This window comes from Dama dama, chromosome 22, assembly GCF_033118175.1.
Source record: "Dama dama isolate Ldn47 chromosome 22, ASM3311817v1, whole genome shotgun sequence".
In the NCBI taxonomy this organism is placed as follows: Eukaryota; Metazoa; Chordata; class Mammalia; order Artiodactyla; family Cervidae; genus Dama; species Dama dama.
The window spans coordinates 25,458,465-25,479,674 of NC_083702.1; the positions used below are offsets into that span (position 1 = coordinate 25,458,465).

Below are 21,210 nucleotides of genomic sequence, written 5' to 3' on the forward strand. Positions count from 1 at the left end.
GTGACCACTAGAAGAAACTTTTTTTTTTTTTCTGTTTTTAGTTTCCGCTTTTTCAGAAGAAAGAGCAAAAATGGACCTGAAAAGCGTACTAATGGTCTCTCATTTCAACACCCTTTTCCATTTTCTAAAAATACTTTAATGTTCATGATTCCCTGTCATCTGTATAGCAACCCAGTGAAACAGGTGATATTATTAAATGTATTTGCAAGTGAGGAAAATGAGGCCAGGAAAGACTGATATCAGAGCTTCCCCAAATGGAAGGTAGTAGTCAAGCGAACTTGAACAATCTCTTCTATGAGTCTAACATTCTTCCTGTTCTAATACTTCTGTCTATACAGTGGAGCCAATCTGGCCCACATGGGAAGTGGCAAATGCCCAAAGCCTCAGGGACTGTGCGGGTTGGCCAGTACTGTGATGTTATGATCAGTGCCGAGGATGGTGTCTCCTTTTTTCTTCTGATCTGCTTTTAAGAGCTTTACAAAAATCTGTGATGTATATTCACACCTTTAACATCCTGATCTTCTGGGTAGTATGTAAATTAGGCAATGTGTAAGTGCACTAAAGGATGGATCATAGGAGTATGTGTATGAAAGAGATACAAGCCCTGCTCTTAAAGGCCCTAAATGTATTAATAAGTTTAATCTCTTGAGTTATGCAGATAGAAAAACCTGCAGACATATGGTTACAGATCACCAGAAAGCCTGCTGCTAGTGATGCATTAAGTGCTGCAGCAGATGGCAGGGTGCTAATGCCTTTTTCATATACATTATTATGTGAGGGAAATACACAGTTGTGCTTTCTGACTTGAAAGCCATGGACATAAAATAAGAGCCTACCTCTTTCTAAGCTTTTGAAAATGTTAATACATGATAATGTATGAAAATGTTAATACATGATACATGATAATGACTTCTAGCATTTCTGTTTTCAAATAACTTAAATCGTGGCACAGGCATTCTATACATTTCACGGTTTCCTTTAATAAGAATGTCCTGAACATGGGCCTTTGAAGTGGACTCAGTTCTTCCACCCACCCAAACACTGTCAATCTGTTCTACTAAGTAAGAGTTGACCAGCAAGAAACCATCGTTTCTCAGAGAAACACCGATGACTCGGAGAAATGTCATTTTTGCTGTTGTTGCTGTGGTCATGAGTCTGTTCGTCTTTAGATTAGATGGGATATGATGATTGGTGCTGTTAGTTTCCATGTCATGGAAGCTCCACTGAAGATGTGTGGCTTTTATCTTTAGTTACAGAGATGAATCCCAACGTGGTGGTCATCTCCGTGCTGGCCATCCTCAGCACACTGTTAATTGGACTGCTGCTTGTTACTCTTATCATTCTTAGGAGAAAGCATCTGCAGATGGCAAGGTAAGTTGCATTTTGCTCAACTTTTACCCATAGGCTTTAGAACATTTTTCCCTATCATGTGGGCTTCTCTGGTGGCTCCGAAGGGAAAGATCTGCCGGCAATGCAGGAGACCTGGGTTCGATCCCTGGGTTGGGCTTATCCTCTGGAGAAGAGAATGGCAACCTACTCCAGTATTCTTGCCTGGAGAATTGCAAGGAGAGAGGAGCATGATGAGCTATAGTCCATGGGGTCCCAAAGAGTCAGACACGATTGAGTGATTAGCATGTTTACCATGTACGTGTAGCTTTTACACAAAGGCTTCCCTGCTGGCTCAGTGGTAAAGAACACACTTGCCAATGCAGGAGACATGGGCTCGGTCCCTGGGTCAGGAAGATTCCCCTGGAGAAGGAAATGTCAACCCACTCCAGTTTTCTTGCCTGGGAAATCCCATGGACAGAGGAGCCTGGCAGACTACACTCCATGGGGTCACGAAAGAATCAGACACAATTTAGTGACTAAACAGCACAACAATGGCGTTTACACACCTAAATTGTACAGGGGTGAATTTACTCTTAGTTTTTAATGCCTATTTCTACTTTTTGTTTTCTAAGTAGACTTTTCAATATTGTTTTAGAAAACATTACCATTGAAATAGTAAAGCAAAGGATTGTTTGTTTACACAAAGTCAGACCTCTTACTGTCAATCTTATCATTTTAAGTAGCCCATATATTGGGATCCATTCACTGTATTTGGATACTTCCAAACATATTTTGGGCTTCCCTGGTGGCTCAGATGGTAAAGAATCTGCCTGGAATGTGACAGATACAGATTCCATCTCTGGGTGGGGAAGATCCCCTGAAGAAGGGAACAGGAACCCAGTCCAGTATTATTGCCTGGAGAATTCCATGGACAGAGAAGCCTGGTGGCTACAGTCTGTGGAATCACAAAGGGTCGGACACAACTGAACGACTAACATTTTCACTTTCACTTTCACAATATTTTTGGGTAAAAGAAAGATCTATCCCTACTAAGTATGATAAATGAAAGGAGTTAATATATATGGAGACCACAAGGAAGAAAAGAAATCCCTTTCCTCGTTAGTTCCGTTGAAGCTGTTTTATCAGAAAATATTTGTTGAGTTTATGAAAAGGTCCTTTCGAGTCCCCCTGTTAGTTCTGTTCCTATTACACAGATTTGCAGGCAGTTTTATTTTTCTTGCTGTTAGGAAAGCCTTTTGATTTACGATTTTGTGGATTCCCTATTCCTTTGACCACTGATGCATTTCTTATCAGAGAGCATCCTCAAGTACTTTCTGTTTGGAAGTTCTTAGCATATAAATGGTATTAAAGCTATAGACTGGAGGTAGTCCAGGAATGAAGTGTAAATTAGAAAAGAGGGCCCTGGATTAAGCACCAGAACAATCTAAGATTTTTAGAGAGAAAATGAAAGATAATGGCAAAAACAAAGCTGACAAGAGGCATCCTATGGAGTGGAAGAAAAATTAGGAGAGTATAGTAGCCTAGAAGCAAGGGAAAGAGCATATATCAAAAAGAGATGATAACAGCCCTGCATTAGAAGATTAGTCAGGAACAATACTGCAGCAATAGCGTAGTGTCATAGGAAGCATGCAATAAATGTTAGCTGTTAATAGTAATAGTGAGGGGGGTTGGTAACAGAAGTAGAAATGGGAGTAAGGGTATTTATGAGGGTATTGTTGCAGGAGCATCCTTTGTGATGCAAAGAGGCAAATTTTTAGGAGGAATAATTCTACTTCAGCCAGCTTGTCATCAGAGCAGAGATTCTTAATATTTTTTGTGCATAGTTCTCTCTGGCAATCTGATGAAGCCTGTAGATCTCTTCCAAGAATAGTGCTTTCCTACTAAATGCATAAAATAAGACACATAAGATTAAAAAAGAAAATAATTATATGAAAATGTGGTAATCAAAGTATTCAGAAAACAGATGAGTTGTATGCTTCTTTATTAACACAGTTGATAACAATATTTAGTAGGAAACTTAAGAACTCTCAAATTTCATCAGAGTGATGACAATGAACAATCATTTAATACCCGCAGCAGGTCTATTGTAGAAAAAGTCTTCAGTTTCTATTAGCAAATCTCACAAGTGCTGATGGTGTCATTGGGGCTTGTTGCATACTTTAATACTTGAAGCAATTGCTACATTTCAGTTATAAATTGTGAAAATAAAGATGTGTTTTTTCCCCACATACGTTCATAGAGCTATAAATTCTATCCTTGGACCCTAGATTAAGAACCCTTGAGTTAGAGAGTAAAAGAAATCCCATATACAGGAAATTGATATAGGAAAATTAATTGATGATATCCAATTTATAATATATACCACATGAAATAATAATATGTTAGTGTGCTTTTCAAGGAAGAAAGCTATTCTTAGAACACTAATGAGGACAGACGGATAACTGAAGTAATTACATGGTGCCAATAATGTCAGAATCTCTGCTTCAGTTCTGAATAAGCCCATCAATTTTATAGAGAGAAAAAAATGAAATGTATGCACCCCAGTGAGCTATGTTATTTCCACATGTTAACCAAAAGACGGAGAAAGCATGAGAATTATGTTTATCTTTTCCCTCCACTTCTGGAAAAAAAAAAACTTTAACAATATTTTCTACTGACTGCAAAAGCCAACCCATTTCAGTATGTATCACTCTTATCTCAAGTGGTGAATAATATGGGTGTAACAACATAAGAGGAAAGTTTTGGAGGGAGAAAACAGTTCAGTTTGATCGACCATCTACTAAAGAGGAAGTCAAAATGCTATAAAAACAAGGAATAGTTGCTAAAAATGGAAAACCTTTAGTCTATCTAAGAGCATTTCTATACCTTACTAGTGAAGGTTTTGTAAAAAAAATAATAATAATAATAATAAAAGTATTCTACCCACTATAGTTCATTCAACAGTTAGTGTTACAATCATGAGTGCACTTTGGTAAGGATTGTGAACCATATCTTTTCAGCTTCAAATAACTTGCCTTGGGTGTGTGCGCCCTTGTGAAAAATTTTGTCTTTCTATTTTGCATCATATCCAAATGCGGAATACGAGCAACTTATATTGACTTTTTAATTGTTAATGCTCTGATGGTTAGTTATTAAAGACTCTTTTTTGTTGTTCTTCAGAAACCCAGTTGTGTCTCTCTCTGTGCCCCCATGGACTCTAGCACACCAGTCTTCCCTGTCCCTCATCATCTCCCAGAGTTTGCCCAAGTTCATGTTTATTGCATCAGTGATGCTGCCCAGCCATCTTGTCCTCTGAGATGACATCAAGGTTTTTTACCTTAAGATAACTTTTTACCTTGACATAAAGACTCTTTTATGTCAAAGTAAAACGTGCTCTGTCAAACGCTGATCTTGATTTTGTGGTTCTTTTCCAACAGGGAGTGTGGAGCAGGAACTTTTGTCAATTTTGCATCCTTGGAGCGGGATGGGAAGCTCCCATACAACTGGTGAGTACTGTTTTGGAACAAGTCTCTAGGTAGCTTGACTATGCTGTGTGTGCTCCAAACTTGATCGTGCTGTATTTGGAAATAGATGGTTTTGCCTGGTTATCCTTTCATAATTTCAGTGATGGTGAACTTGAAGATGACTTCTTCACAGAGTACATTAGCATATATAAGCTTAATTTAACTAAGAAGGAGAGAAAATGAGGTGGTCAGCTCTGTATTGATATATTACACAAAGGAATGAAATGAAGCAGTTGTGTGAGTTGCCCACAGCTGCGCTGATGAAGGGTTAATGCAGGAGGGTCATGGAGGAAGTGTGGTGGAAGATGGAAGAGGATAGTCCAGGGAAGTAGCCAAGAGACAGAGCAGCATCTCTGTTTAAAACTCAAGCTTCAGTGCCTGAGCCACTACGTCTGTTGAAAAATCAAGTAGAAGGATACAGTTCGGGGCTCTCAACTCTTGTGTTTACAGGAAGATAAATACCAAAGTGTCCCTGAGAAAGGTAGCCTCGTTATTTCTATATGCTTGAGTATTAAGGACTTGGAGGGAGGGGGTATTCTGAGAACTAAGAAAGCATTGTCATGAAGTTAAATCAGTTGACATTATTCCTAACAGTAATCCATATGAATTAATGATCCTATGCACAGCAATGAATACCCAACACAATTACCAATTAAGTAACCATTTAATATGAAGCCAGCCCTGCTTATATGTTCTAGTTTCTTTCACAAGCAACTCCATGCAAAATACCTTTAAAGATATACATTTCATGTTAATCCTCGGTGATTTTTTTTTCCATTTTCCTAACCCCCTAAAAATGTTTAATCTGAAAGAAGTAGATATGTTATACTAGAAATTTTACTCTCAGAATTAATGAGGGGGGTGCTTTATTTAAACTGTAAATGCTAAACGGGCAACTAGTTGAGACCACTTTAGTTGAAAATCTAGGTGATATAGGATTCTTTTTAATAAGACAATATGCTGTGCTATTTTAAAATTTCACCCTGAATGGAATTTTGCTATTCAAATATGATTCATCTGACTATCAAGAGTAACCCATAAATTCTTGATAGTAAAAAGTTAGAAAACATTTCTAGGTTTGTTCAAATATTATTAGCACTCTCTCCAAGACTAAGAGACTGACTCACTGATATTCATTTCTTGCCTATGCTCAGTCACTCAGCTGTGTCAGACTCTTTGCAATCCCATGAACTGTAGCCCACCAGGCTTCTCTGTCCATGGAATTTTCCAGGCAAGAGTACTGGAGTGGGTTGCCATTTCCTACTCCAGGGGATTTCCCCAACCCAGGGATCAAACCTGCATCTTGTAGTTGGCAGGCGGATTCTTTACCACTAGCACCACCTGGGCAATCCCATTGCTTGCCTGTCTCACCCTTAAAAAAGACCCATGCACAGAGTAGTGATGAGGGGCCCATCTAGAAACTGATGATATTGTACTTGTGACTCAGATCAATATATTTACTAACTACACAACTGGTCACAATTTACAAACTTTATGAGAGATCAGTTATGGGAGAACCGAAACAGAAGAGAATTCATTTCAGGACATTCCTATAAAATAAAGAAAAATTCTTGTGCAGCTCTGGGCAAAAGACAGTGTTGCCAACGCTAACATTTTCTGGCTAACTGAGAATACATATCTCAGTGGAGATGTGTAATAACTAAAGTAACAAACTGACAAAGTCATTTTCCCCAATTCTCAGAATAACTATAAATACAACCAAAGGATATTTTAAAATCTACATTAATAAATGCTTTATCTTACTAGGTTTTAAATATCTGAAATTTGACTCAAATCAGGCATTTTTAAATCAAGTCTGCATTAGAATTAACGTGAAGCTAAGTAATTTTGCTCCCACTCCATGGAGTGTAAGTAAGATTAGAAACTAGGCAGTCGGTGAGCTACATAGTAATATATTGGATGAATGGTATGTGGATGTCATACCATACCCTTGTTTTAAGGATTATTTTGAGGAATGGTATATTATAATCATTTATATTTTAAATAATATAGAAAGCCATACCTCGCAGTGCATCTTTATAAGAATGTGTTCTGAAAGCTTGTTTACCAGAATCAGTATACTCAAACTAACCATTTGTATTCCTTACACAAGCTGCCGTTAGCTAGCAAATGATGTTATAGATTTCTTAAAATAGCCTTAAGCATTGCAAGGGTAATATCCAAGAATAAGACTGGAGGTAACTAATGAGGCATTTCAGAGCCTCATTTAAATGAATGCAAAATGTAATCACCTAATAGCAGGCTAATTGACACAAACCAAATTGAAAGAAATATATCTGATTACAATAAGGCTGCATGTGAATAAAACTGATTTGGGCAATATTATCACATTTAAGCCCTCAGGTTTAAATTTCAGAGAATGGAATAATATTTAACTGTAATTAAGGTGCTTGTCATTTTAATTGATCCCAGTCGGTAATTTACTGATCTCTGTTCACAGCTTGTATTACTAACTCTTGCCACTTTTTCATCTTTACATCTGTTATCTATCAACGCTCACAGGCGTAGGAGTATATTTGCTTTCTTAACCCTGCTACCCTCATGTCTTTGGACTGATTATCTTTTGGCATTTTATATTAATCCTTGGTAAGTGACTTTTTTACTGTTTACCTAACACAAAATTTTAAAAGTTAGCTTTCAAGAAATAAACCAAAGAGAAAACCCTTTTTAATGATTTTATGTGTTTAGCAGCATGTGAAATTATTAATAATGTATTGAAATGGATTAAAGCAGCTAATGGTACCCAGATGCTAACTATAATGTTTTCTCAATTAAATTTTCTTCTTGTGATGTTCTTGGCAAGCTTTTCTTCCATCTATTAAGTTATCCATTTCATCGTTGAGTTAGTCCATGGCCTCTCATCTTTAAAAATGATGCATTCCATTTTTCTCACAATTTCCATTGGTTAGCTCCATATTTCCAAGAAGGAAAAAAAAAACACAATCAGACAAAGAAACCCAGAACACTGTACTCTGTTTTGGGGGAGTTTTATGTTTTTATAATGATGCTCACTGCTTACTCAGTGAATATTGAACCACTGACTATGTGTGAGCCTCTTCGTATAACCCTTTGATTTAACTGTCCCCACACCTCTGCAGAGAGTGTTATCAGCATCATTTTACAGTGGTAGAAATAGAGGAAAAAGATTAGCTATCTTGACATCACATGACTATATAGAAAATTCAGATTCCAAACCCAAGTGTCTCTGACATCTATTCTTTCCTCTCTAAAAATAAATTCTTATTTTTTGACTTTTAAATCATTTTAATAATCAAATCTCAAAGAGTATCTTTTAGTTTTTATAAAGTATAATGATAATGATCTTGAATTTTGAGATTAATGTATACAGAAGAACTATTTCTTTTTCTGAACCAAAAGCCAGCATAAGGCAGCAGTTTCTCAGAGGAAAAAAAAAAAAATTGTCCTTAAGTATTAGTCCATGGTGTTTAAGTACTGAATTTTGTACCTAAATTTTGTACCTAAATTTTCTGAATGGATCCAGAAACCTGGACAACTTGAGAAGGACTCAGATAAAATCAATAAAAGCAGTTCATGGACTGGAAAAATGTCTCATGGTGGGGGGGAGGACAGAATTCAAGATTTAAAGCAATCTGGAGAGTTAGCCATTCAAATAGAATTGATCAAATGTTCGGCTTCTCTGAAGACAGAATAAATACTGTGGGAAAAGTTAGAACTTTGATTTGCAAGTGGAAAAGTATAAAAAAGAATGTCCTCACGATGGAGATTATTAACACCAGAATTTGTATTTTCTTTATCAAAAAAAAAAAAGGACTAGTTCAAAAATTTCTGAAACATGGTAGACACTGCTGTGTAAGTAATAAAGTCAGAGGAATGTGCTGGATGAGAAAGTTTATTCCTTGTTTATTCTTAGTAAGAGTCTCCTGTATAGGACTTCACCACAGTCAATCAATATTTTAAGTATTTGACATCAAATGGTGTTCATGTATGAGTGAAAAGTGAAAAGGCAATAAAAGTGTTAATCGCTCAGTCATGTCCAACTCTTTGCGATCCCATGTACTATAACCTGCCAGGCTCCTCTGTCCATGGAATTCTCTAGGCAAGAATACTGGAGTGGGTAGCCATTCCCTTCCCCAGGGGATTTTTCCAACCCAGGGATCAAACCCAGGTCTCCTGCATTGCAGGAGGATTCTTTACCATCTGAGCCACCAGGGAAGCCCAAGAATCCTGGAATGAGCAGCCTATCCCTTCTCCAGGGGATCTTCTCAATCCAGGAATCGAACTGGGGTCATCTCTATGGCAGGCGAATTCTTTACCAGCTGAGCTACCGGGAAAGCACTCCCACTGATGAACACAGGTTCAAATTTCAGCAACCCCTTCAGGGTCTGTTATTTATAGTACTGCTCAAATAGCATGAGACCCAACTTTGGAAGGGAAAAATCCATTCAGTGGTTTTAGAAAAATGGTCCTGAGGCTGTAAATGGTTATCTCCAGATGAGAAGAGAAAGCAAAAGATGGAGCTCCAGGCTTTCTGCATTTTCCATCAACTGCACACATAACAACCAATGATAATATACTGAACCCAAACTGTGTTTTCCAGCCGTAGACTTGTGCTATGCAAGATATAAAAGAGGTAAAATGTATGGTCCCTGCTCCTTCAATTACAGTTCAGTACTCTCACAAAGCCACCCAAATTCCCTACTCACTGCTACTTTTCTCTTTATCTCATAAATTGTGGATATTTCCCCCTGCTTTCATTTGCTAAGTAGTCTTTTTAAATCCTCCTTCAGATGTGTCTGTCCTCATATTTCACCCCTCTATTAACAACCACTTCAAATAACAGAGCCATCCCCTTCATTCTTAACACTGCCTGGCTTCATCTCGAAACTGTCAACTTCTTGCATAGATATGTTCCTGATGATTGTCTAAAATCCTCCTGATGCTTCTTATGGTTTGTGTGGAAATTCAGAGACTCTTTCTCCCTCATATTGATCTCAGGTGGCCTCAGCTGGCAATGGCTTGGAGCGGGGCTTGGTTCACAGCCAGAGATTGGGCTGGGTCACAGTGGTGAAAACACCAGATCCTAGCCACCAGACCAGTGGTCAATGACCAGACCCCTGACCCTTCGGCTTTGCAGAAAAGAACTTCACAAAGAGGGAAAGTAACAAAACAAGTAGAGTATTTATTCAGAGGGAAAATGTACAGTACATGTGGCTGGAACACAGGCAGACTCAGAGAAAGAGAGTCGCAGAGTCACACCCTCATGGAAGTTTGAATTGCTTTTATTGGGCATCTCTTCTGGGTTTCCTTCAGCCAATCATTTTGATTTGCTTGGTTCACAGTCCATATTTGATATATCTCAGGATCCTCCCATGTTGTGGGAGGGTCCTCCCACACATCTCTACCTCAAAGGCATCTGAGCAGAGCATCCCTTAACATTATTCCCTCTTTGACCTCCAAGCAGCCTTTCTCTGCAGGTGAGGTTGGGGAGGTCTCCTGACTTAAGGAACAGGAAATACATGGTCTGAGCAAGGGCCAGCCTCCTCCCTTAATTGCTCTGCTATTCTTTTCTTGCCAATAGAGAATGAATCTCCCATTGGTTTACCCTGCCGGGCCCATCTGTCTCCTGCCTAAATAGGGTTGCTCAAATCTTTTCCCAAGTAGTGGCAGAGTCACTTGGAGCCTATATGCCCATTGGCTTAATCTTAAAATTGCATTCTGCCAGGATTTCTGACTTTAGTGATCTCAGATTGTATTTCCTATTCAAAGAAAACCGTCTCATTTGAACCAGCTCTCTCTAGATTCAGTGTTGTTGCTCTCTTTTCTTTACTATCATGCTCTATTCACATACTCATCTGACCTGTTCTAAATGCTTCATAGTCAGTAGTTTAAGCATATGTTGCAATATTACTGCTCAGCTTTACTCCTGTTTGTTGCATGTTCTATTCAGAGAATGACGTAACTCTAAAGACCTATTTAAGATGTGAAGATGATTTGTGTTTGTATCATGAAAAAGTAAATAATGCTTAGAGTTTTTTGTTTACTGTTTTCAGGTTTACTGTGTGTTTGTTTTTAACAATCATAAACCCCATGTCTCTGCCATTGGCTGGTATTCCTCTTGGAATAAATTCCATTCTGGTGGGCTTTCCAAGACAGTCATAATCATGAAGAACTTATAAAGAATGCATCTTTTTATAAAAATGTATTTATTTTTAATTGGAAGATAATTGCTTTACAATATTGTTGGTTTCTGCCATAAATCAACATGAATCAGTCATAGGTATACATATGTCCCCTCCTTCTTGAACCTCCCTTCCATCTCCTAATGCATCTTAACTTCTTGAAGTCATTAGGGTTTTGAACCTTATCTAAAGCAAGTGAAAGAGAAAAAGTAAAAGAAGTGCATGATCCTATATGTGTATATGCTATATGTCAGGTGGGTATTATTAACCAGTTATTCAGAACATCTTTTGCAATGACAAGATGATGACCTCAACATCACCCAAACTGCCACCATCACTGTGGCAGGCACACACTAACAACTCTGTTCATAAAGTGCTGAAACGAAGACTGCTAGCACAACCTGAACTTACATGTTTAAAAGCAAATTTTCCCTTGATTTGAGTCATAGGATCATTACAGCCATTGAAAATGTGGGAAAATTCTCTCAGTCTTGCTGTGAAGTCCCACAGTTCAGTACTGGCATGTCCCATGGCTTTACATAACAAGAACCCTTGGGAATCTTCAGCAATTCAGTAAAATCTAATCAGAACAATGAAAGTCATACACAAACTATAAAGACATATACTTAAGACAAGAGCATACAAAACATGTGGTAAAATTTCATACTGTATTTTAGGTTCATTCAATCAGTGAATGCGACAGAAAGAAAAAACTAGTGCCTCTCCTCCATGAATCAGGCTTCAAGACAGCTGTGGAATAGTAGCAGCTTAATATTTCAGCACTACATTTATTCAGTATCACCCTACCAGAGACATTTGTTTCCTCCTGGTTTCCCTTAAAGTCTGTTTGGATCAGAAAGGTTTTGTGTTTTTCTTTTTTCAATTTCACTCTGAATTACAAAATACGTTGGCAACCTCCAGAGTTACCAGAACTGTTCCTTATTATGCTAAAATTCTGCTTTCATCAGGCACTAAAGTAATGGGCTCCTCCTACAGGAAGTAAATGTAGGATTCCTAAGGTTAAGTAATTTATCACTACAGTTCATTTCAGTTCAGTTGCTCGGTCGTGTCCGACTCTTTGCGACCCCATGGGCTGCAGCACGCCAGGCCTCCCTGTCCATCACCAACTCCCGGAGTTTACTCAGACTCGTCCACTGAGTCGGTGATGTCATCCAACCATCTCATCTTCTGTCATCCGCTTCTCCTCCTGCCTTCAATCTTTCCCAGCATCAGGGTCTTTTCAAATGAGTCAGTTCTTCACATCAGGTGGCCAAAGTATTGGAGTTTAAGCTTCAGCATCAGTCCTTCCAATGAATATTCAGGACTGATCTCCTGTAGGATGGACTGGTTGGATCTCCTTGCTGTCCAAGAGAGACTCTCAAGAGTCTTCTCCAACACCACAGTTCAAAAGCGTCAATTCTTCAGTGCTCAGTTTTCTTTATGGTCCAACTCTCACATCCATACATGACCACTGGAAAAACCGTACCCTTGACTAGACGGGCCTTTGTTGGCAAAGTAGTATCTCTGCTTTTTAATGTTCTGTCTAGGTTGGTCATAACTTTTCTTCATTACAAGAGCAGAGTAGAAGAATTATTCAATAGCACAGGAAGCTCGGCTTGATGCTCTGTAATGACCTAGAAGGGTGGGGGAGGGGTGAGAGGAAGGAGATATATGTACACACATCGTTGATATACTTCATTGTATGGCAGAAACTAACTCAACATTGGAAAGCATTTATACTCCAATTTAAGAAAATTATTCAAGAAGTAATTTCTTTAGGTTCCCAACACCTATGTGGCACAGCTCTGTCCAATATGACAGTGTTTTTTTTGTTTTGGGGGGGTTTTCTGTGGGGGGAGATGATGAAGAGGCAAAGTAAAAACCTGAATATTTATTTATTCCTTCTAAATCCCAAATATGAAAGACAAAAAGAGGCTGAGGGAGAAAAGAAACAACAAGAACTATTGAATGGATTATTTTCACTAAGAATTGGGAAGAAATAAAAACTCTCTGAAACTAGAAAAGGAAAATCAGAAACACCACTTCCATTGATGAATATGTCCTTCACTCTGTTACTTCCTCTTCACCCACAAGTGCCATTTCCCCAGTGGGATCCTTCATGAGCCCAAGTCTAATATCCAATTATTAATTGCATCATTAAGTAAAATTGTGAGGATGATATAATAAAGATGTTTTGTTTCAATTCAATTAAATAAGCATTTATTGGCCACCTACCAGCGTTCCATGAACTGTACTCAGGTCTGAGGACAAAGGACAATCTAGCAAGGAGTGCATGTACAACTCATGGTCAGACCACGTGAGAAATACTCCATGAATCAAGTGCTATGAAATCCCAGAGGAAGCAGTACTTCATTTGCTAAAGACTTTCCAGAAATGGGGGTACCCAAATATTCATAATTTTAAAAATCAATAAATATTTTGTCATATAAGAGTACTCAGATCACAACTGGCTATTTACTACCTATTGTTTGTGCTCTGAAAGTCTGGGTGCTCCCACCAATATTTCAGGGCCTTTGAAAATTACTTATAAAAGTTGTAACACTCAATTATGTATCAATATCATTTATTTAAGACAATCTAAATAGAATAATGAAGGCTTTCAGCAGATACTATCCTAGCTTTAAGTAACTTAGGTCAGTTGTCTTACGTGTTGGTAGGAAATAATTACCATTTAAAATACTCTTAAAATGGAATTAGCTGAAGCATAATTAGTATGATATGTGTTTGAGTTTGCAGACTAGTAATGAAACAGGAATAAGCAGGTACTAGCTGAAATTCTTCAGATAGCTTAAAACTTTGTTCAAAACTGAATAAGAACAACGCTATAGTAGAATTTATGATGCATGGCAACACTGATAGCACAAATTCACATTCCTGTTGAAAATGTCCAAAAAACATTATTTTTTAGTCTTTAACTAAAAAACCAGTATGTCCATTCTCTGTCCATCAGCTGTCGCCTTTATTTCCCAATTTTTTTCCTACTTGCCTGTAAAGCCTAGAGTGTTCACCCAGTAGATATTTCTACATATTTACAAAACACTTCAGCAACTTAATACCTAGGAGCAAGAAATTATATTTCTAGAACTCAGCTTTTTGGCAAATCTGAAATATAAAGTATAGGTTGCTTCTGAAATCTAATGGAATTTTTTTTAATGAATCTTAAATTTTTATCATTATCTTTTCATTTAAGGGAAAGTAATTAAACAAATTAGGCATGTTTAATAAAAATTAGATATAATAGAGGTGCCTGATGTACAATAATTATTTAAAGCTCCCTAAGCTTAATCATATGTTAATCAATTCTTTAGCCCAGATAAATTTGCTTCTCTTTTTTTAATTCTCAGGAGTAAAAATGGCTTAAAGAAGAGGAAACTGACTAAGTAAGTTTTTCTTACTTTTTCATTTAAAAATATTCTTCATAATGATCTTCACTTTCCAAATTGAAAAGATTGTATATCTTTAATAGAAGGAAGCTTAAGAAAGAGGCAAATGCATATCATATTATGTGTTGGTGTGTTTACACATATGGATGTCAGTGACCACCAAGAAAGTGTACCAACAGAAAATGTTTCAAGAACAAGGAAGATTCTCACTGCGTGAAATCTGAGGAAGAATGGGTTGTTAGGAATTATAAAAGTCTTACAGAAGGACATCTACTCTTCTATATCTATAAAAAATGTAATGTTTAGCTACATCAAAGTAATACAAAAACCTTTGCCATTTTGTAGCTTCAAATTTCATGCTTATTGCAGGAAAAAGGCTTTTATTCTATCTGATGTTATAACAAATACTTTGATAAATGCTGTCTCAGGAAATCTTTATAATAAGTTGAAAAGGATAATTGCTTTACCTTGCCTGTGGTTTCACTTATCTACTGAACGGTTAAGTCGTAAGAATTATAATTCTGAGGGGTGAAAATGAACTATCAGTTGATTTCAAAAGCCTAATTAGAGTATCACCTCTAGGCCGTTAGTTAAAAACTCTACGCATAAAGAGTGGATAATTTATATAAATAGACTTTATTCTTCATACTTTCCTGGGACAGAATATTGGTGAATTCATTAAGGAGCCAATTAAGGGGTTTCAGTGAGTTCTACGGTATCTCTGCTAATGGAGTACATAACACAAGAGAAAAGTTAGTCCAAAATATTTCTATTCAGCTTTGAGTGACATATAATGCTTTGGCACATATAGATGACAGAATATTTTCTTTTTCCTGAATCTATTTCAAATTAATACTCATTCCATTGGCATCTATCAAGTGAGGTAGGAGAGACAAGACCAGCCGAAGCAAAAGAGAGGAGCTGTCAGCTAGAAAGAATGATTTGACAGAAATAGAAACACTTTGTTGCCCAAAATTTTTAGTTGGTTTGTTAAGTGAGGTCCAGAGGCATACATTAGAGCAGTTAGAGGTTGGGGTCTCAGGACCAAGAGGGGATCCAAGATGGAGGCAGAGAGGAGAAGCAGGAGGTGGACCCAAGTTTGGAGTGGTGTATTAGATATGGTGGAACCTGCCCATAAGCCAAAACCCCATGTCAAGCTAACTTCCTCCTTCCCTCTTCTCATTTCCCTCTAGTCCTCCCTCCTCTACAGGTTATTTTTTAGGGACTCCGTCCATCTTACCACTTACGTTCTCTTTATCTTTTCTCTTTCAGTCCAAATGCCTCCACCATCACCACCTTCCCTCTCTCCACATACCTTCATTCCTCTCCTTTCTCACCTCCTTTTTCTCCCTCTTGGTCTAAATCATTCCCCCCCCACACACACACACCCTGATTGATTTCTGCTCCCTACCAGCTTTCTCTCTCTTCTCCTCCTCTCCCTGATGCCCATCCTTCTACTTCCTGGTCCTTCCTCTGACTTTCTTCTTCTTCCCCTTCTTGCTTTTGCTTTTTCTAATCCCATTTTCCTCCTAATGGGATGAGAACTAGAATCATTAAGCCCAATTTCAAGGTCAACGTATTGCTCAGAAACAGCAGGGAGGGGACCCTCCACCCGCCCTCAAGTTAGCTGTTCTTTTAGAAGGATGGCAAGTTTGAATGAGAAAGCTTTTAACCAGGAGTCCTTCTCCTTGGTTATACTTAGCATTCTCTGGCTTAGTAGCCCTGAAATCTTGAACTCCTCACTTAACTGTCTCAGCCTTGGCTCTCTCTGGAGCTCCTTCTGAAAAGTGAAGTGAAACTGTGTATTAGTCACTCATTCCCGTCCTACTCTTTGTGACCCCATGAACTATAGCCCACCAAGCTACTCTGTCCATGGGATTCTCCAGGCAAGAATAATGGAGTGGGTAGCCATTCCCTCCTCCAGGGGATCTACCCGACTGAGGGATCGAACCCACATCTCCTGCATTGCAGGCAGATTCTTTACTGTCTGAGCCACCAGGAAAGTCCAAGCATGAGGCTAATGTTGTCCATGTCTAATCTCAACCATCAACCAAGCAAGATAACGCATAAGCATATTTATGATTTATAGTATGTTTTCATGGAGAAGGAAAGGGCAACCAACTCCAGTGTTCTTGCCTGGAGAATCCCAGGGACAGGGGAGCCTGGTGGGCTGCCGTCTATGGGGTCTCACAGAGTCGGACACGACTGAAGCGATTTAGCAGCAGCAGCAGCAGTATGTTTTAAGGGTACAGGGCTTCCCTGGTGGCTCAGACGGTAAAGAATCTGCCTGCAGTGTGGGAGACCTGGGTTCTATCCCTGGGTTGGGAGGGGTCCCCTGGAGAAGGGAATGGCAACCCACTCCAGTGTTCTTGCCTGGAGAATGCCATGGACAGAGGAGCCTGGCAGGCTACAATCCATGGGGTCACAAAGAGTCAGACTTGACTGAGCAATTTTCATATACACGTGCACACACACACAAACACACTCTTAAGGGTACCCGTTGGTGTTATTACTATTAAGTAAAACCATTACAATTTGTATTATCTGGGAGGCATAATACCCTTAAAATCTACTAAAAACATAAATTAATCTATCAGATGAGCTAATCAACAACTTTGAACAAATATCTATTATATGCTATGTATTTGCTAATGAGAAATAAGTCCACAGGTGGATGACATAAGCTGAGTAAGTTGCAGCAAGACTAAGAGAAAGGCTAACTCTGTGGACCCTGGTAAGGTGGAAAGGCTTGGGTTAGGTGACAGAGTGCTGTGTCCTGCAGAAGCTCTGAGAACAGATTGGGACAGGTAAGCTCTAGAAGAGATAAGCAGCTAGAGAAAACTACAGGAAATAGAACTGAATTCTTATTCCACAAAACAAAAACAAGGTGAGAACTTCTGTGGCATATGCAGAAATGTAAAATCAGATGTGTTACTTTATTTTACTTACCAACTGTTTTGAGACTTCTGGAGATGTGCAAGGCTCTGAACACAGCCCTCTCTGAGCAAGGCACTGGGAACTCCCCAGAGATATGCTTCCAGCCTTTTCTCTGGGGGGACACAATTCCTTGCCTTTGCCAAACTGTTTAAATTTACAGGTGTCTATGATATACAAGTGTCAACCTTGCGATGTAAGTGTCCTTAACGATATTTCATAGATGAGCATGTTAAATCTCAGGAGAGTTAAGTAAATAAAGTAAAACTATAATTCAAACAGGTCTTCAGGCTAATCCTTTGTTTTTTCCCATAAATGGGAGTTTTCTAGAAACAACACATATTCCTGTGTGTGTATGAGTATTTGTGTGTGAAATATGTTGCTGCTAAAGTAAAAGCCAGTGGAAAATCTAGAGATTTTTCCTATCTCAAAGAAGTTAAGTATATAGGGCTCTCTTTTTTAATTATGATATATTAGGGATTGGTAATTTAAACCCTAAAAAAATGAGTGCTAACCTGTGAGAAATAAAACGTCTGTTTTCTGCAAGGAAATTGTTCATGTTTGAGAAGGAAGGCATTAAACATTGTATGACACCTATCAGCAGGATTTTTAAAATGTACCTTTCTTTGTGTTTGACAAAGCCCGGTTCAACTGGATGACTTTGATGCCTACATCAAGGATATGGCCAAAGACTCTGACTATAAATTTTCTCTTCAGTTTGAGGTGAGTAGATTAAGTATTTCCTGCCCTCTGTGGGCATTGGAGTTGGCAGACTTGTACCTGCATCAATTCTCTGATCACTGGGCAATGCTGAGTGTGATTCAGCAGTGGTGTGATTCATAATGGGCAGAATGATCATTGGGCTCAGGGTTGTCTAGTGTGCTGGTTCAGAGCGAAGGATGTCATCCTTTAGTAGGTCAGTGTTCGGGTGGCACAAATGAAGGAAAGGAGAAAATAGATGTAGGCACTGGGGTGAACAAACATTGGAACAGGAGATGTTTTCCATGGTAACACTGAAAACCAAGGGGATAGAAAGTGAGGGGGAAGCGAAGTGAGGATTGAGAGTCAGAACAATTTTTCTTTCAGGGGATTTTTACTGTATTTCTCATGTCATTTAGGCCACGGTTAATTGTGGATGGTGGATGGATTGGACTGGACCCCCTTGTCTCCTGAGCATAAAAGAACTGGTGTTTCTTATAACCTTAGGAGTTTTGGCAGTCTATTGTATATGTGAGGTTTTGTTTGTTTTTCTTGGAGAAATTGGAGAGAGTTACACATGCTTTGTGTAAAAGAACAAAATTAGTGACATTTTTTTCTGAAGCACACATTTTTTCTTTGAATCCAAGAGTGTGTGTCAGAGTAGATGGAAATGAGTCTAGGATCTCTGTAGTGTGAGGGGTACAGCTGGTCCCCAGGTTTTCTTCTCACATATTTCACAGCTCAGAACACAGTCTGGAGCCTTCTACAGCAAGGTTCAGGTGACTTATGATTCACGGAGGCCAAAAAGACAGGAAAGATAAAGTGATCTCTAAATTGTGTCATTTTTTAAAGCCTCTTAGGCTTTTTTCCCCTGCGAGACACCAGGCTGTCGAATAAAGCTGCCTTCTCCTCATTATCCATATTCATTTCTTCTTTTCCCGCATCAGCCAAGAATAGCTTTGTTCTGCAAAAAGCAGCAGGAGTCCTGGTGTGGATATTCATCCCAACAGGGGATTTAAGGATGAGAAGAGTCTCATACATTATCAAATACAAAGCCCCCAACTATCACCTGTGTCTTCAGAAATGTCACATGAAGCCTGGCTGAGTTATCCATTGTATGCAGGTGGCATATGAAATTATAAATGCTACACCAGATGCTCAAAGAACAGAAACACAATTTGAAACGGAGATCTACGGGAGGATTGGGGGCTTCCATGGTGACTTAGTGGTAAAGAATCCACTTGCCAATGGAGGAGACTCAAGTTCAATTCCTGGGTTAGGAAGATCCCCTGGAGAAGGAAATGGCAACCTGCTCCCAGTATTCTTGCCTGGGAAATCCCATGGACAGAGGAGCCTGGCAGGCTACCATCCATGGGGCTGCAAAAGAGTCAGACATGACCTAGCAGCTAAACAACAACAAAATGGGAGGATGGTATTTCAGAAAAGTGTACCAATGAAAGAAGGAGGCTTTTTATAAGAAAACATAAGGCTAAACTCAGAAGAAAATAAATATCTAAATAATTCTCATCATGGTGATGGAAATGATTGGGTTAGCCAAAAAGTTCCTTTGGATTTTTCCATATCATCTTAAGAACAAATCCAAATGAACTTTTTGGTCAATACAATATAATATAGGTACACTTACAACTTCATTGAAACCGCAGTCTTTTAATTCCTACTAGGTGACTTGATTTCAGTGGCACAACCAGGGTCATTGCCTTTGCTGGCAGGCAAACTTCAGTACATTGCTGAAGTAGTCTCAGTTCATGCCATCAAACCCCAGTGTAACTATTACTGTGCTTCTGAATTGCATCATCAGTTTTTTAAAAAAATTCAGAGAATCATTTTCCAGTAAAAAGAAAATATGTTGTTGTTTTTTTTCAGTTGTGAATGACAGAAACACAATTCAAACTGGTTTAGACCAAACATAAAATGAATGTGTTCAGATGAGAACTAAGATCTCTCATATAATCAAAGGGAGGATTGAGTGGCTACCCCAGGAGGGGAGCAGGGAGGCAGCTGAGACTCAGGAACGGCTAAAATCAGGGGCCAGAGATCCCCTCTTTAGAGAACTAGAAATTTCTCATTTCTGCTTCGCTCTCTGCCTTGGCCTCACTTTCTCTGGCCCAATCCAACCTCTTTCTCATAGTGGATTATGGAACCACTGACAGCCTCAGAGAGTTGCTGAAAGTGGGATCGCTCAAAAACCATTAGAGAGGCCAGATGGTTAGAAAGGCAAGTTTGCTTGATTTTGAATGCCTGTCCAAAGGCCAACTCTCCCCACTGATGATCAGTGGGCAAGAGCTTTTATAGACAGAAGGAGGGAGCTACATGCAGAAACAGGAGTCAGCTGTGACAGTCATCTTGAAACTGGTCATCAGTGGTCCAACTAGCATCATCTTGGTTGTTTTAGGTACAGTTAATCTTCAGTTCCAGGGTCTATTTGTTTCTGTTTCTTTGAGGCCAATTCTCGAAATTGTGGCAGATTATGTCATGGCTACAGTCTAGTCATCATATAGTTAACTTCTTCCACCTGGTGGGGGTTTCAGTATCTATAGAACAGCTCACAGGACATGGTTCAGAATATCATCTATAGCCCTTGAGAATATTATCTATAGCCCTTTAGTTCCTCCTTGAGAAGGAACTAAAAGTCCTTGACGATACTTAATGGCTAAAGTTTTTCTACAGACAAAAGGCAGGCAGAGGACGTAAGGAGAAAGGACCTTAGGGTCCTGCTCCATTTCAAGAGTATCACACATACCATTTCCAGAAGGAGTTGTTGGCTCTCTTTCTATTTTGTTATTTGAAAAATAGCAGGGAGCATTCTGACTGGCTGGCATGGGTCATGATGTCTGTTCACACTGTCTGCAGCCAGGGAGGGCAGAATCACAGAAGAGCAAGAATTCTTACTGGAACCACGTGGCTAAACCAGAGAGAGAGAACATTATTCCCCAAATCATTATGTTGAATTATGTTCAGTTTAAAAAATGGCAACCCACTCCAATATTCTTGCCTGAAGAATCCCATGGACAGAGGAGCCTGGCAGGCTACAGTCCATGGCGTCGCAGGGAGTTGGACATGACTGAGTGACTATCACTCAGTTGAAAATCTAAACTATTGCAGTGCATGCTTGCATCA

The 21,210-nt window shown here is 38.9% G+C and overlaps 1 protein-coding gene across 1 annotated transcript in view; it reads left to right on the forward strand.

Moving 5' to 3' along the window:
- The window catches only part of PTPRO (protein tyrosine phosphatase receptor type O), a 255,206-nt gene that overhangs the window by 203,058 nt on the left and 30,938 nt on the right, over nucleotides 1-21,210 (forward strand). Inside the window, exons 15-18 of the mRNA XM_061125072.1 lie at nucleotides 1,251-1,371; nucleotides 4,767-4,835; nucleotides 14,401-14,436; nucleotides 18,015-18,096. Coding sequence (XP_060981055.1) covers nucleotides 1,251-1,371; nucleotides 4,767-4,835; nucleotides 14,401-14,436; nucleotides 18,015-18,096 — 308 coding nt within the window. The remainder of the gene's footprint in view (nucleotides 1-1,250; nucleotides 1,372-4,766; nucleotides 4,836-14,400; nucleotides 14,437-18,014; nucleotides 18,097-21,210) is intronic.